Consider the following 15,992-nt stretch of genomic DNA (forward strand, 5'->3'; position numbering starts at 1 on the left):
AATCAAAATACTTTCCTCCTATATGACACCATTTGAATTGCAATGCTTAGATTCTGTAAGTTTTAGCAGCACAAAAGCTTGTCTATTGGAATGTTTCCCTGAACAGAGCACTCCAGTAACTTCAAAAGCAGTAGGTTGCCTTTCATGTTCATATTTGATTATTGTGAAAATAAACATGGTCCTTTTTTGAGTTTTAAAGTGTACTAGGCTTATATATTTACTGAACACTATCTAAGTTTCTTTGGCTTGAGCTCTGTCAGTTTTGTTAATATTGGTTACTGAAGATATTGAAATTTTTCTTATGAGTCTGCTTTCCCTTCATTGCCTCTTTTCTAGTTTGAAATGACTAAGGCTTAAATAATTATTAGTCACATCTTATCTCAGTGGCAAGGGCTTGTGCTTTTAAAGTAATATTATATGAGCATCTGCTCCTATGGCTCTTGCCAGAAATTAAAAGGCTGATCTGCAGGAAAGGGAGGTTAATACCTCAGTTTTGTAGTGAGAAATGTATTGCAAGAGGAAGAATATTTGCAAAGCCAAACAGCCTTTTATATTTAATACTGTCAGTAAATAGTAAATACACATTTTTGCTTTACCAACAGTTTATGTGCTTGGTTACTCACAAGACTGTTTACAAGCTGACTGCAGTTTTTGAAGTTTAGTTTGATCCAGTCACTGGATATTCAGATTCTGAGAACTTCTTGATGAGAAAGTAGCACTGTTAAATAGAATTTTTTAGACAATACAAGTCCAAGTAGCAACACTACTTCGGAAATGAATAAATACAAGCAAAGAGAGAGTGAATGAACAACATTCCTTTCAGAGGAACAATACCTGGCTTGTAATTAGTGATCCTGTGATGATGGCCATTGTCTGTCCATTAGAATTGACAGGTCTGTGTTAAATTGAGGGCTGAAGGGAGAATAAGGACACTGATCTTTTTTCTGAGGCATTCCGTGTCACCAGAGTAAGGACACATCTTCAAATTACTTTTATTGTCACAGTATCCTTGGTTTTTTCAGATCCAAGAATAAATTATGTTACGTCAAAGTGTGTATAAATTTACATTCTATGGACAATGATATCTCATTAATGAGAAAAGCTGATGCACAGCATTTTCTCACAAACATATTTGCTTCATTTAAGATGAAGGTTGGCCCAAAAGTGTTCTAGAAATTGTTTATTATTTGAGGCATGGCCTACTCTGGTAGCATGCCTTGTTTGGGGATGTTTTCATTGCAGGATAGAGATTATGCAGGGTGCAGTTTCTTGGATTCCTGTATTTACTGAGAATGAAGTTAACTTCTACTTGCAGTTCAGGGCAAAAGAGCAAAATCTGAACTTTTTGCTCAACATATTTATCAGTTCAGGCAAACAGTCATGCTAAAATATCTCTCCATTTAAATTTCTGGAGACAATTTGAGGCATCCCAGTTCTATGCTCCTTTGTATATTGTATTTTCAGTGAGCTGCCAAGTTCATTATTAATATATTGTAAGTAGAAAGCAGGAATCCATAAGTCTCCCTTCCACCTGCCACACACACATAGGTCGTGGAAGATCTGGAAGGGACAAATGTATTCATTTCAAATTTGATTATATAAAATAATAACAATAGTGATAGTAGCTATGTAATAATTAAATATACTTCATCCCATTCCTATTTTGCTTCTAAATGTGTGGTTAATATATAATGCTTCACTTTTTTTTTATTCACAATATTAAATGAGTATTGAATGGAAAAAAGCAACAGGTTTTCCTTAAGGTAAGTTCTAAGTGTTGCTGGTTTACTTATTGCTTGACTCAAAGCTCATCCAAATCATGAGTTGCACTGTATCAGGTTTATGGAATTAAATACTTTGGGCTGATGAATCTTTTCCAAAAGGATTATTAAAGATGCTATTTTATGAGCTTTTTGCTTACTAGTGTTTTTTTTTTTTCTTTTTTCTTTGTTCCTCTACCAGGAGGCATTTTTGAGTGCGTGGAATCTGGTCCAATGGGAGCAGAAGAATTAGCCTTCAGATTTGCTGTGAACACAATCAACAGAAACAGAACTCTTCTGCCAAACACCACATTAACATACGACACACAAAAGATTAATCTTTATGACAGTTTTGAAGCATCCAAAAAAGGTAACCTTTTGCATATTTAGTTTTTTTTTAATGAAGGACTAAGGCTCACTTAGTTTACTTACCTGAAAAAATGTCTATCTGATGAAGCCATACGCAATGAGACTGACATTATTGTCACTGGCATTAAAGAGCTGATTTATTGAAGGTTGTAATGGTAATTGCTTGACAATTACATTGCCACCTTTGCTCCCTATAACCCTATCTAAAAGCTATTCCCTTAAATATTTAAAATCTGAAATAAATTTTGCTGAACATTGTGACTAGGGTGTTTCTTATACCAGCTCGTTTGGAGTGAGAAATCTCACTGTCTTCAAAATTTATCCAGCAAAATGTCAAGTTCCCCAAATTCTACTGGAAATGGGATTCAATTTTAAACATTCAATCACTTCAAGTACATTTTCACAAATTCCTTTATATAGTTAATCACAGACTTTGAAAGGGGAGTAGTAGTTGTAATTTTGTGTGTCTTATACCAGCATGGCATAAAAATAAGCCTAAATATTAAGTCTGTGCTTAAGATTATCACTATCAGATACATGACTCAGCCTGAGTTAAGCTCTTTTCTCCTAACTATAAATTATATGTTTACAGAAGGATTAAGAGTAAAAATTAAGTTTGAACATTTTCCATAAATTTTAAAATCTTTGATTCTCAAAAAAAAAAAAAAAATCCAGATTTTCAGATTGCTTTACTTTTAAGTCAGGGACAATAGGCACAAATTTCTGCATCATTATTGTATCTTAGAAAGTGGAAACACCAAAAAGTTCAATAAGTATTTATGGAAGAAAGTACAAAGCCTCGTGTCAAAACTCCGTAAGACTGAATTTTGCACTGTATTACATGCTCTTTAAAACCACTTTTCTTATAAATTGAAGAGCTAATTTAATGTGAATGCTATATGCAACAAAACAATAAGAAGGGTGAAAGAATTGGAGGTCAGCCTGCGTTTCTTATGGCAGGTTCCTAGCCTAAATCTCTCAAGTGATCTGGTCCCAACATGTCTCTCCCAAGCATTAAAGACAAAATTCTTTATACAACAAGGTATTTTTGGTGTTATGGTGGGCTAAGAGTGAAAGCACTTGATACAACATTAGATATTATACATAAGGGAAAGCTCCTGTGGCATGATTAATGTACATGAAGGACACCTTAAAAGTGGAATTTAATGCTAATTAAATATTCAGTTTAGAACTGAAGGGAAATTTTTAGTGCTTTTACTGTAACAGAATAACAGACAATCTTGCTAATCTGTTTATCTGTTTATTAGACAGATAAATAATTCAAATATAGATTCTTGTTAGGCATGAAAAGAGAGTATCCTTATTTGTACAGAAATACAGTTTGGTCATTGAAAGATTATTACAAAAAATTGTCATGAAAATTGGACATTTTTCATGTATGAAAAATTATAGGCTAAACATTTATGCCTAGTAAGATGGTTTCTTTGCAGAGTAGCATGTATGGTAAAAGAAAGAGGAAAAAATGCACTTTTAATAGAGTATCTTTGAGTTGTAATTCTAGTGTTTTGGGTGATGGATTAAAGTGGGTTTTGAGAGAGGCTACTCTATCCTTTCCATCTCAGCCAACAGTGAATAAAAGTGCTGAATCTTAATTCTGTTTCTTTCATTCTCCTTTCCTTCTCACCTTTCAAATTCAACTGCTTCCTGACTCCTGCACATGCTGACCTGTGAAATCTAATGAGACATTTTCTCCCTGTTCCTGGGGGAGGATGCAGACAGCACAGAAATTTCTCCTGAGATCTCTAATTCTTTAATTCTTTCCTGAGAAAATGCAACTACTTTTAGCCCTTACCTGGGGTTTGCTAGCCTGAATATTATGTTGCTAATTCTTGTTAGACTATAATAGCTGAAATTAGAATGACAATGTGCTATTGATTAGACATATTGAATAGAATGCATATATTCCTTTTTCCCACTTGCATCTTGGATGAGAAAGCAACATTTTATTTGTAACTGCTCAGGCTACATCAAAATCTGTGTAATCTTCTAGTACTAATAGCTTTTTGCATCATCAATTCACAATACAGACAACTGCATTTGTGCTCACAGGTGCTTTAGTTCAGAATCAGAGGCTAAAGGTTAACACAAAATGGTTCATTTTATTATGATGGATACAAAGCAGAATTTTAACAATGAAGTTTAAGCATTTGACTCATTTTTGTGGTTCATTATCATGTCCATTAGTGAGCAGGCAGGCACTGCATCAAAAATAGCCTGTTTAGACCTCTTATTAACACATACTTTTGAAGTTGAATATAGATGAAATATTAATGGTTTTTTAAAGGTACTATATGAATAAGCAACCTGAAGTCAAGAAGATATTTCCAAGTTACAGTTTCAGTGAAGAATAATGTAAATGCAACAAAATATCCCTCAAAATTCTAGGAAAATTGGTATGCATCTGATAGAGCCAGTGCCATATTAAATCACGTGTGAAAGCATTGCATTATTCAAATCTCAGAAAGAGGAAAAAAAAAAAGTCCATTGAAAAGCCATCTGGTAGCTATTGCTGTTGTTAGTGATCCCATTTACTGACATTTGCATAAAGCTTGTTGATTACTCTTAGGAAGGGCAATATTAGCATAAATGTTTTTTTATTGAGCTAGTCATTTAGGCAACACACCGAATAGCAATGAAGATCCTGTGTGTCTGACAAGTTTATTTAAACCACCGGTGCTCTGCAGCAATAAAAAGGTGTGCCAGTATAGTTTCTGGAATGCACTTGAAAGACTTAGCCATATTTTCATCAAGTTGAAAAGAATGTGCACAACAATTAATTTTGAATTGATGAGAAAAGCAATGCAGCAAGATGTGTTTCTACTGCTTGTTTCCTCAGCTGTCAGGAACACTGATGGTGGAGTAACAGAATTAATCAAACCCCATATAAATACTCATGTCTAGTTTGGTTTTCATTACTTCTCTCTACCAAATGAGTCGTTTTCCCAGAAGGGAGAGTTTGCTTTTCAGAGCTGTGTACTTGTAAAAGTTATGCCTATGGTAGTGAACGAGATAGAAGCAGGGCCTTGGCTGAAACTCTGGTCTTTGGTATTGATTATTTTTTCCTGCCTTCTTTTGGCATGTTCTAACAAATATTCAACAAGATGATACTGGGGTGTACTGTGGGAGATTATACAGACCAGAGACTGCTAATGAACAGTACAGGTAGGGCCACCCTGTATCAGAAACCAGGGAGCTGAGCCACTTGAATACAGCAGTATTACGTCAGTGACTCCCAGGGCCAGTTTTATATACAAGTATAGCAAAACTGAGCATTTCCTGTTTTTAAGAAGGGACACTTAATTTTTTTTCACTAACAGACAGCAATTTAATTTTAGGGAAAAGACTGGTCCTTTAACTGTACTAACCAACATACCTATTTCAGATACAGAAATTCAAATGTCCATTTTAATGAAATTAAAATGTGCCTGATAATTAACTTTGGGGTACTTCACATGTAAAATTTCTGAGTAATTAGGACTTCAGTAGAAGTAGTGGTGACTGATTGAGGAGGAAGTTATCACTTAAACAGCCCAAATTAGGATACTGTCCTATTTGACCCTTTTCTAAATGTAAGATGCAGCTAAGCACAAACCTATTTTATTCATCAGTACTTTTAAAAAGACAGATGATTACTGGCCTTTATAGCTTCCACTGACATAGCAATGTTTATTAAACATAGCTGAGCACTATTTAGATGTTAAGAGTCAATATTCATCAGTTTTTAATGAAAGCTTGGAAGCATATTCTGAAGTTGAAATGTGTAAGTGAAAGTGTTACACAAGAAGGAAGCTCTGTCAGTAAGACAGTCATATTTCATGGAGTGCCTTTTGTTTAATATGAATTGTGCAATACCTTTTGGCACACTGCCTTTTTTCCTCTCATCATTGACAGACTTCTGTCTCCTCTTCAGCCTGTGATCAGCTGTCCCTTGGGGTGGCAGCCATCTTCGGACCATCCCACAGCTCCTCAGCCAACGCCGTGCAGTCCATCTGCAACGCCTTGGGAGTTCCGCACATCCAGACCCGCTGGAAACATCAGGTGTCAGACAACAAGGACTCCTTCTATGTCAGCCTCTATCCGGATTTCTCTTCACTCAGCCGTGCCATCCTTGACCTTGTGCAGTTCTTCAAGTGGAAAACAGTTACTGTTGTTTACGATGACAGCACTGGTAAGGCCAAAGCATCAGGCTGTGTGCACATCTATTCACATACACAAAGAGAGGGAGGAAGGGTGTCACTACTCATATTTCATAATTTAAGAAATCTTTAATAGTTTGCAAGAATTTTATGGGTAAGGCAGTGTAGAACAAATAATGTGGACTTATTAGCATAAGTATTCTCATAAGTATGCTTCAGTTGCTGAATTATGTGTGTTTGAGCTCACAGCTGTCAATAAATTGGTCACACTCTGTCTGTGTTTTCTGCAGTGTCTTAACAGTTGCTAACAGCTATGTCTTTTGATTTTACTTAAAATTTAAACTTGGAAGAAAAATATGGTAACTTGAAAAATACACTAGTGTGCTCAGTGAAATAGAAAGCTTAAATTCTAGTGCTGCTTCTGGTGTTGGTTGAGTTTGAAAACAGATGCCATATTTGTTTGGAATTTTAGTATCTGTTTCTTCAGATAGAAGTGAAGAAGGAGCCCTGGTTTCAGCTCCTGGCAGTCGGACCAAAAGGAAGTTTGGAGGCTTGTTTTACAGGAATTACAGGAGTTAAAATTAATTCCTGAATTTTCCAGCAGAAATATACTAGGTTATTACCTTTCCCTTAGTCATCTTAAATTTTTTTTTGCCTTTCAGGTTCACCTTGACAGTGGTACCTTTGAAAAATGCTGTAAAACTTACATTTCATTTGAGGTCTAGTGGTGGTTAGAAATAAGACTTTGGTTAAGAGGAAAATATCACTGTAATGGGAGATAGAAGGAAGGTGCTTGGCCAAAGAAGACATATTAAATCTTATGGGAAATGCTGGTAACTTCTTCCATGCTGGCTGATCCATCATTGTCATGAAAAGAGCATAGGGAGCCTCAAATTCTTCTTGTGGTTCATTGAACTGGAAGGCTGTTGATGTGCTCATTACATGATGCTACTCTCTATCCAAATCTGAAATAAAAAAATTAGGATCAGGAAACAAAGTGAGGCTACCTATAGGGAAGACTAACTGTGCTAGATAAACAGCAGGTACTACACCAGGACATAAGACCTACTTGCATTCAAGCTCAGATAAGATGGATGTGTAGCTACCAAAAGATGAGGAGGGAGCAGAGAAAATGGTGCATAAAAGTGTTTATAACTGATATTTTCCTTTACGTAAAAGAAAAAAAAATCGTAAGGCAGGGACATTTAGAGGCTGCTTCATTACAAGTTTGTGGGCTGGTCTTACCAAAGGTTTCAGGTAATCAAACTTTTGGTTTAAGCTTTAAAATCAAACTACAGCTTTATAGACCTAAGGCAAGCAATATGTAGCTTGTTTGGTTTCTTTTTTTCCCTCTTTTTTTTTTCTAAATTTTTATCTATTATTTTTCTGAAATAGGAAGGGAAGCTAAATCTTCAAATTTTAACCAAATTATGATAGAAATAAGTGAGTTGTGGTGATTAAGATTTGTGCAAATTGGAGATATTTCACATTGATTAAAATCCTTTGGAGCCTAGCTCTTTTTTCAAGAACAGGTTATCTCTTAAAAAAGTCAATTCCATTAGAAAATTCATGTTTTAATACTTTGAAACTGCTTTGCTCAATAATGTCAAGTAATTCTCTACTGTCCAAGAAAAGGTAAACCAAAAGAATACTTCGTGTTTAATGATCTCTTCATATCCAGAGATATATTGTTGGCAGCCTTGATAGGCCTGATCTCAATAAATCATGTTTTGAAGGCAGGACATAAATAGAAATGGGAAAGAAAATTAAAAAGAAGGTTTTCTTGTATATATTTTGATCTACTTGTTCTACTTGGTATTACTGTTAATATTTGAGAGAGACAAACCCCCAAACATAACCTCTTTTTGAAAAATTTAAAATAAAATTCACAATGAATTATTAGATTGAGTTATTTAATCTATTTGAAAAGCATAAAGACTTGTTCCAGGATATAATCTCTTTAAAATGATATTTCTTTCTGGAGTGGCCAGGCCCTTTATATTGTAAGAGTGGTTGCTCCCGTAATCTCATCTACAATATTTTTTGTTTTTCTCTTGAAATCTCTTTCTGTCTGAAGAGGCTGAAAAAAACCCCAGTCTGTTTTAAAAAGGTTATCTTCTGTCTTTTTTTTTTGGTGGTGTTTTCTGTAAAATGAACTTAAATTCTACTTTTTAAAGACTGTCAACTTCTCTTTGTTAGTAACATCTCCTATGGATAATTCCAGGACTTTAAAAGCAAATGACACTGCTGGGAAGTGCACAGCATCACTTGCCTTTGGAGTACATACAGGAACAACTCTCAGCTATGGGACACTATTAGTCTTAAAGAAGCAGATTTTATATATCTGTTGGAGTTTAAGTGCAAACTGGTGGTTTTTGAGGCAGGGGGAGAGGAACCTTTTGAAAGGAAGTAGTCACTTGATCTTGGGAAGTGGCTCTCTCCTGTCATAGGGTAAGACAAATATTCAGTTATGAGTCTGGGACTCAATATGATGTTTCAACTAAGATTTAGAAATTGTGTTGTATGACTTGTGCCATTTTAAGACCTAATTACAAATCATTAAAATGAAGGCAATGAATGCAAAATATTTATCACTGTTTATGTCTGTTTTGTCCATTTGATCAGTGATTCCTTAATGAAAGATGGATACAATTCTTAATTTCTTTTTTCTTTGTTTCTCTTTTAATCACCTACATTTTGCACTCTTTTATTGGATGGTTGTTGAAGATGATGATATATGCCTTTTTTAATGATGATTTTAGAGCTATGGATTTCCTTTATCTGAATGGACAATTCCCCAAAGGCTATGCTGGTCAAGACAATAATTTGTTGGTATAGCAGCTACAGTGATAATTTAATTGCTAAAACTAATATTTTTTGGAGATTCATATTTGCTTTATGTATTTTTAGTAGTATTGTAAACATGGATACAAAAGCAGCTGATAGTTTTATTATAGAGAGGAAGAAAAGGTATAAAGCATGCATAAACTAGGTCTGGATACTTCTCCAAGAAATTATCAATTTCCCACATGTCCTGCAAGATGGCAGGTTGACTCTGAGGAAAAGCATGATTTCATGTGATAAATATATTCTAAAAATATGTTTATCTCCTTAAATATTAGGGCTCAGTTTATTGAATTTTCTAAGGAATTGCTCATGTTTAGTAATAATAAAGGAGAGATCACCTGCTTCAGAGCTAAAAAAAAAATTGTGTCCATGTTCTTCATCTCAGTGTGGGATATATCTTCTAGGGTAAAAACAAATGGTAAAAGCTGTGTGGTTATTTGTCACTTTGCAGCCAATAAAAGGCCATGTTAACTCTAGTGTCACTCCCAGAGGTATGCTAGAGACCAATACTCCAAGTGCACAGTCCAACTGCCCCTGGACAGTGGGGACATTGTGTCCAGCTCTATTCAATCCCCCGAGTTTCTACCTTGTATGAAGGAAAGCCATTTATGTGACTGATCCATGTAAGTGTAGAAGTCCTCCATACTATTTTTTGTGTCTTTCAATCCACAGAGTAGATGCCTTCAAAAAATTAAGGTGAGGTATCCCTGCCTCTGAGGACAGGATTGTAACTAGATGATGTTTAAGGTTCCTTCCAACCCAAACTATTTTATGATTCTGTGAGATGTATGAAATAGATATTTGTATTTGGTCTGGATCTAATTTGATTTGAGATTGGGTGGTATGAAGGTGGTAAAGGGGAAGTCAGTGCTTAGAGCCCAGTTTGAAATAAGAGAGAAAATTTGGAATCCCAGTCTCCCTTTGTAATAATGGAGATTACTGCTAAGAACAGACATTAGTTTGTTGTCTCCCTCTTTAAAGCATTCTCCCTATATTCTCAGAGAAGGAATAGCTGTACATCTCATTCCTAATTTGAGACAAAGGCATAAGTTGTTTTTAATACACTGTGGGTAGCACATGGACCCTGGCCCGTGCGTTATGATGCAGAAGTGGCTGAGCCAGAGAAGATGAATGTCTGCAGTTGAGCGTTTGCTCCTCATTTCAGACTCACAGTGCTGGTTTGTTCTGTGCTGATCAGACCTTCCTGGTGTTCACGAGTGTGTAATGAGGAATGCAAGATCGCTTGCCATAGAAGAAAATAGAGATTGTGCCATGCTGAAATAGGTACAGGGAAGTTTCTAGAGGGATATGATCAATAACCGTGGAGTGAGCAAAGATCAGGTTGGGTACAGTGTAATAAGGAAGACTCAAGACTGTACAAATAAGATGAAGTAGATGAATAAACTAGAGAGGTTAATTCTACCTTGACTCGGTAAAAAGAGATGCAGTTTTTACTGGGGAGATATGGTAATAGAAATAAAAATGAACATAGAAGGGACAAAGGTTTTAATATTATAATAAAGCCTCTACCCTGGTAGAATTGTATGGCGTAGGTATTGTTGCACTAAGTTGATGGGTTTTTTCTTTCAGGAAATTAGAAATGTGTGAGTCCTTTTTTTGTGGATCTCTGGTTTAAGAGTCCTGCACTGACTTTCATTATTTTAATTTTTTTCTTTTACATTAAATAATAGCTACTTTCTGCTTCCTTCTTTGATTTAATTTCCTTTTTTTTCTATCAAGACTTTTTTTTAATATAGCCCATATTTGTACAGGCAAAAAAATTGTAGTAAGGCTCTAAAACATTTTTCTTGCTAAAAAAGATAAATATTGCTTCTTTTGGTCATTTTAAATGGAAAAGCATATTTCTTTTAACTAGGATTTCGTGTTAAAAAACAAATGCGGAAACAGACAAAACTCCAGCAAAAATCCACCCCCCCCCCAAAAAAAAGAAAAAAAAATCAACAAAATAAAAAAAACCCCAAAAATAAACAACAAAACAACCAAAACCCAAATCTAAAAAAAATCCTAGAAGGATGTAATGAGGGACCGGTTAGTTTTTTTTCTCCCTTAAAGTAATTTATGGTCTCTTTGTTAATTAAATTCCACTAAACTGTCCCTGGACACTAATTAAGTCCTTTCAGATTTACAGATTTGCTACAGTCAATTGTTTTTACGAAAGAAAAGTGGAAAAATGACAATATGTTTGTCATCTGCATGTCCTAATGGATTTAATTGGTCTCAAAACAATAACTTAATTTTGAGTATGTATTCTAATCTCTGTGCTGAAGAAAACAGACTAGGTAAACTGTAAATAAGTTTTTTAATTACAGACAATTAAAAAAAAGAGAAAAAATGCATGAATAATTAGATGATGAGCTCTTAAATTGTAGAAGCACTTGTAGAGATATCAATATATTGATACTTTTATATATCAACAGAAGAAGTTGATATAAACAGCATTCTGGATATTTTTTCTTAATTAACTTTTGTTTTGGTCTTGAGTGAATGAGTATAAACACCAAAAATCTGTTACATCCATTAACAGAAGCCAAACTAAATGCTGAAAAATTATTTCAGAAATAAAAATGTTTTGTGTTGGTCTTTAGCAGTGAATCCTGTGCTTTAACTGAAATGAAGGAAGTTGAAAGATGTCATTTTGTTGCTATATTTACTCTAGTATGCAGGTGGCATTGATTTGTTATAAAATGACAATTTTTTTCTTGGGACTGGTATTAAAATTCCCATTATCTAATTACTGCTGTATTTGGTGTTATTTTGGCCTCATCTTGATTTTGTGGGCAGTTATGGCTCTCAGAATCAAAATATTATTAAGGTACTTGAATGTGTCTTGAGTAGGCCAACGAGGCTGGTGAAAGGGCTGGAAGGCTTGATGTCCTATGAGGACTGTGGGATATCAATATATATCAACAGAACAAGTTGATAACCAGGAACATTTAGGTTAGAACAAAATAACAGGTGTCCTTGAAAGGCATGGGAAAATCCACCTAATGAGTTTGGTGGTTTGTTGGTGTTTTTTGTGGGTGGTGGTTTTTTAAAATTTTGTTTTGGTTTGGTTTTTGTTTTCTTTTTTTCTTTTGTTTTGGTTTTGTTTGTTTGTATGTTTTTTATTATCATTAATTTTTATTCTTTAATTTTTTCAACATCAATGTTTTCATACTGATCTTCTTAGACAGAACAGAAAAAGAAAAGACAGATAAGAGTAATCTTCAAAAGTCTCTATCAGGACTATTTACTACCACTGGTGCTAATGTCTCTATCAAATGTGCAGAAACATTAAATTATAAATGAATATTAAGTTATTCCACTGCCATTGATACTGATTTCTCAAATTGGATTTATGTTTATTTTATGTATAGATGAAAACTCTATCTAATTGCATCCGTGTGTACTTTTGTATATTTATAATGTTTTGACTTGTGCAGTTTTAGCTAGCATTTATTCTGGTTCTATGAAGCAGAAGCAGAATTTAGAGTACTGGCTGCTTATGAATGGCTAGGTGGGTATTTTTTTCTGCAAATGAATAAATTTTTGTATAAATAATATCAAAGATAGCAATTGGGGTGCATAGCTTAGCACAGAATGCTAAATGGAACTAATTAATTCCTAATTTGTGCATTATCAATTAACAGTTATTCTATATTGCTTTAGTGGAATGAATGAAATGAGTACCTAAAGTAGGGTGATATTTACCATTGTGAACAAAGTAGACTTGAAGCTTCCCATGCATACAAGCTGGAATGGCATGTAGTTCTGTTCCACATCTTTTCAATCACCAGTTCAGAGAGGTTACAGCATTTGTAGCACTTTTACTGAACATTTTTATTGAGGAAAAAAGACTTTTAAGCCTTCTTTAATAAATTCAAATTTGGTAAAATTATAATAATTAATAACACGAATAATTTGGACAATGAGGGAATATTATCCTGAATGATTATATATTCCATAAAGTCTTTTAAATACAGAATGTTTCAAGTGCTGTGCACAGTAGTTTCACGGGAAGTTTCAATTAGTAGTTTTGTGCTAAACCTGATTGTGGTATTTGGATGTAGCTGGTTAGTGTATTCCTTTACTAAGACAGTTATTGCACATTTATTCTGTAAAGTCCAGAAATATTTTTTGTAGTGTTATATCAATATATCAGTAATATGGAGGATGTTGTGAAGTTAAAATTTCACTTTCAAGCACTTTTAGTCCTTATGCAGATGTTCATGATTACTTTAGCTAGTTGTCTGAAGAAAAAGTGTTCAATTCTGTTATTCTTTTATGGCAAACTGGCCTGTAATTGTTCTTTGAGAATAACTCTGTACAGATTCCATTTAATTTTTTTAAAAGCAAAGTAAATGTTAACAAGTTAACAAAATGCATGATTCTAGCCCATCTTTCAGGAAAACATGTTGCTACAGCTCTCACCCATATTTTGACCAATAATTGAATTTGAACGTACTGCAATAAGACTCAGTGTCACAAAAACAAATCTAGGGATTTAAAATAAATAAGTTTCAAAAGTACATAATATGTTTTATAGTATTTTTCTATAAGCCTAAGGAACAGAGGTGGAGGTAATATTTCCATAAGTTATAACAATTAACATATTACAAATAGTGCTTTAATTGTTTTGCTAATGTGGGTTTGAAGAAACTTAAGAATTTAAACCTTACAGAAAACTGCCTAGGGAACTTCTTATCAAAAGAATTGTTTCATGAAGACTGGAAATTTTTTTATATGTCCAAATTCAGAAATATATGATAGGAAAACTAAGTGAAAAATGAAGAGGAAAACTGAGACAAGATCTGTTTCACATTCTTGTATGGGGCATACAAGAATGTGAAACTTTAAGATTTATCCAAACTACAGTACAGTTTTACTCTTATTTCATATTACATACTTTAGTAATAGTAAAGTAAAAGGATTCCATATTTTATCCTCTGGCTGGGAGAACACTGTGAAATGTACTTGTGATGTCAGTCCCTTCATGAATTGCTGCGTCACTCTCAGTTCAAATGTTACTGTCTTCATTCATTTCAGCTTCAATTAGAGAGTTTTTTTCTCTCTTGCACTCTTACCAGTTCCTTTCTTTTAAAGCAAAAATGAAACTGCTTTTGTTTCCAAGAGTAAATGTGCTAAGCTGGTGTAAATTCTGTCTGAGGATGTTCATTTATGCGTCTTTTCAAGTTAAGATCATTTTAGAATTGCTAACTTGTTGTATTGCTTCTTTTGTCATTGATTCTGACATCTTTGACAAAATCTTTTATCTTTTGACAGTAGTATAGCTCTTTTTTTTCACTCTTTACCCTCATTAAATTACACTGCTCATACATCATCCACTTGAGAGATCATATTTCATACAATTATGATAATTAATTTGAAATGCCCAGGACTGTTAATTCTTATTGCTGTCACCATCATAATACTGAATTAATGATAAAACTTTATGAAAATGTTCAAAAAAACGTATTTAGAAAACAGAATAGCAACAACATTTCAAATCAGTCATATCATAACAAAGCATTTGACATAATAGAGCATAAATGTCAAATGTAGCTGGAGACTAGAAAAAGATGGCAAATCTAATATATTGATAAGGCATAATGTTGTCTTAATTTTCAGCATTTCCTTCAACTATGATATTTTTTCTTATATTTTCACACATTATATGCAAAGGTGAGGAAGGGATGGACAGGACTCAGTTTTTTATTTATTTTTTTCTAGTTGCCATATGCTGCATCTGATAAGTACTCAGGTGGCAAAAGAAAAAGTTTTATGGTGATCTTCAAGATCAAAACTGTTCCATGAACTGAAGGTCTTTTCTGAACTTTAGTGGCACGTCAGTTCTCTCTTGTGGAACTATATGAGATGGGGTAGAGGGCTTTTTTCACTGCAGTACTGCAAAGCCTTTATTAGAAAAGAATTGTTACTGGAAATAAGCTGAATTGGGATTGGCTATTTGCAACTATAAAAGATGTTTGCACCCATGCTCTGATGTGCTTGCTTAGCATATTTAAGGAAAACAATAAAGCTGATTATTGCCTTGCTCTTCAGTTACAGCTGGTTATGCTGAAACAGCAGTACAATGGATTTAACATTCTGATGCTTAGACCCGAGATGCAGAAAAATTAAGTGATATGCACAGTATCAGAATAGAAATCTTGACTGTCTATGGAGTTAAACCTAGATCCATGGTTTTCTTGTTCAGTGATTTTTTTTAACCCTAAAACTAGTCTGTTCTATAGATGCTATTTTAGTAATTGCAACTTCAGTATTAGTCATGAATATAATTTTAAACACTTCTCCTTTCCTGTACTAAGTAACTGTTTAAAAATTACTATTTTTTTTTAGTCTAAAAGAAAGGGGGATTGGGATTTTAGTTTGGGTTGGTTTTTATTTTTTTCTGGCCTAGTCTAGACACTTATAAATTTTTTCATTATAATGAGATTTGTATTTCAAATGCATATACGTACCTGCACAGACATGTGTAATTAAAAATGCAGTTCTGCCTTTTTTTTGTTGTTTGCTTGTTTTAGAAAGGAGAATTTTTCTCAGATACTGAGAATTGGAACAGGCTGTCCAGAGAGATGGTGGGGTCACCATTCCTGGAAGTTTTCAAAGAAATTACTTGGTACTTAGTGCTATGCTTGAATTGGTGTGGTGGTCTTTGGTCAAAGGTAGGGCTCTGTGATCTTGGATAATGTTTCTATGATTCTATTCTATTACACAGTCTAGGAAAAAAAAGTCAGAACTACCTATCCTGAAACGTTTTCTCTGATTACTGGCATGGCTGCCATCCAAGAGATAGTTTTCAAAAGTATTTTCAGTAGGAAATAATGTAACTTTTATTTGC

General features: G+C 34.1%; 1 protein-coding gene across 5 annotated transcripts in view; it reads left to right on the top strand.

Annotated features, from left to right (window-relative positions):
- GRIK2 (glutamate ionotropic receptor kainate type subunit 2) overlaps window positions 1–15,992 on the top strand; it is a 356,681-nt gene that overhangs the window by 114,420 nt on the left and 226,269 nt on the right. For 4 of the 5 annotated variants that reach the window (XM_071446514.1, XM_071446521.1, XM_071446488.1 and 1 more), the window contains exons 3-4: window positions 1,963–2,130; window positions 6,061–6,318. In XM_071446514.1, coding sequence (XP_071302615.1) covers window positions 1,963–2,130; window positions 6,061–6,318 — 426 coding nt within the window. Of the gene's footprint in view, window positions 1–1,962; window positions 2,131–6,041; window positions 6,319–15,992 lie in introns of those variants that run through there. The other variant, XM_071446506.1, reaches the window with a different exon arrangement.

Source organism: Agelaius tricolor, unplaced genomic scaffold, assembly GCF_023055355.1.
Source record: "Agelaius tricolor isolate 1412-34295 unplaced genomic scaffold, bAgeTri1.0.p SCAF_1, whole genome shotgun sequence".
NCBI lineage: Eukaryota > Metazoa > Chordata > Aves > Passeriformes > Icteridae > Agelaius > Agelaius tricolor.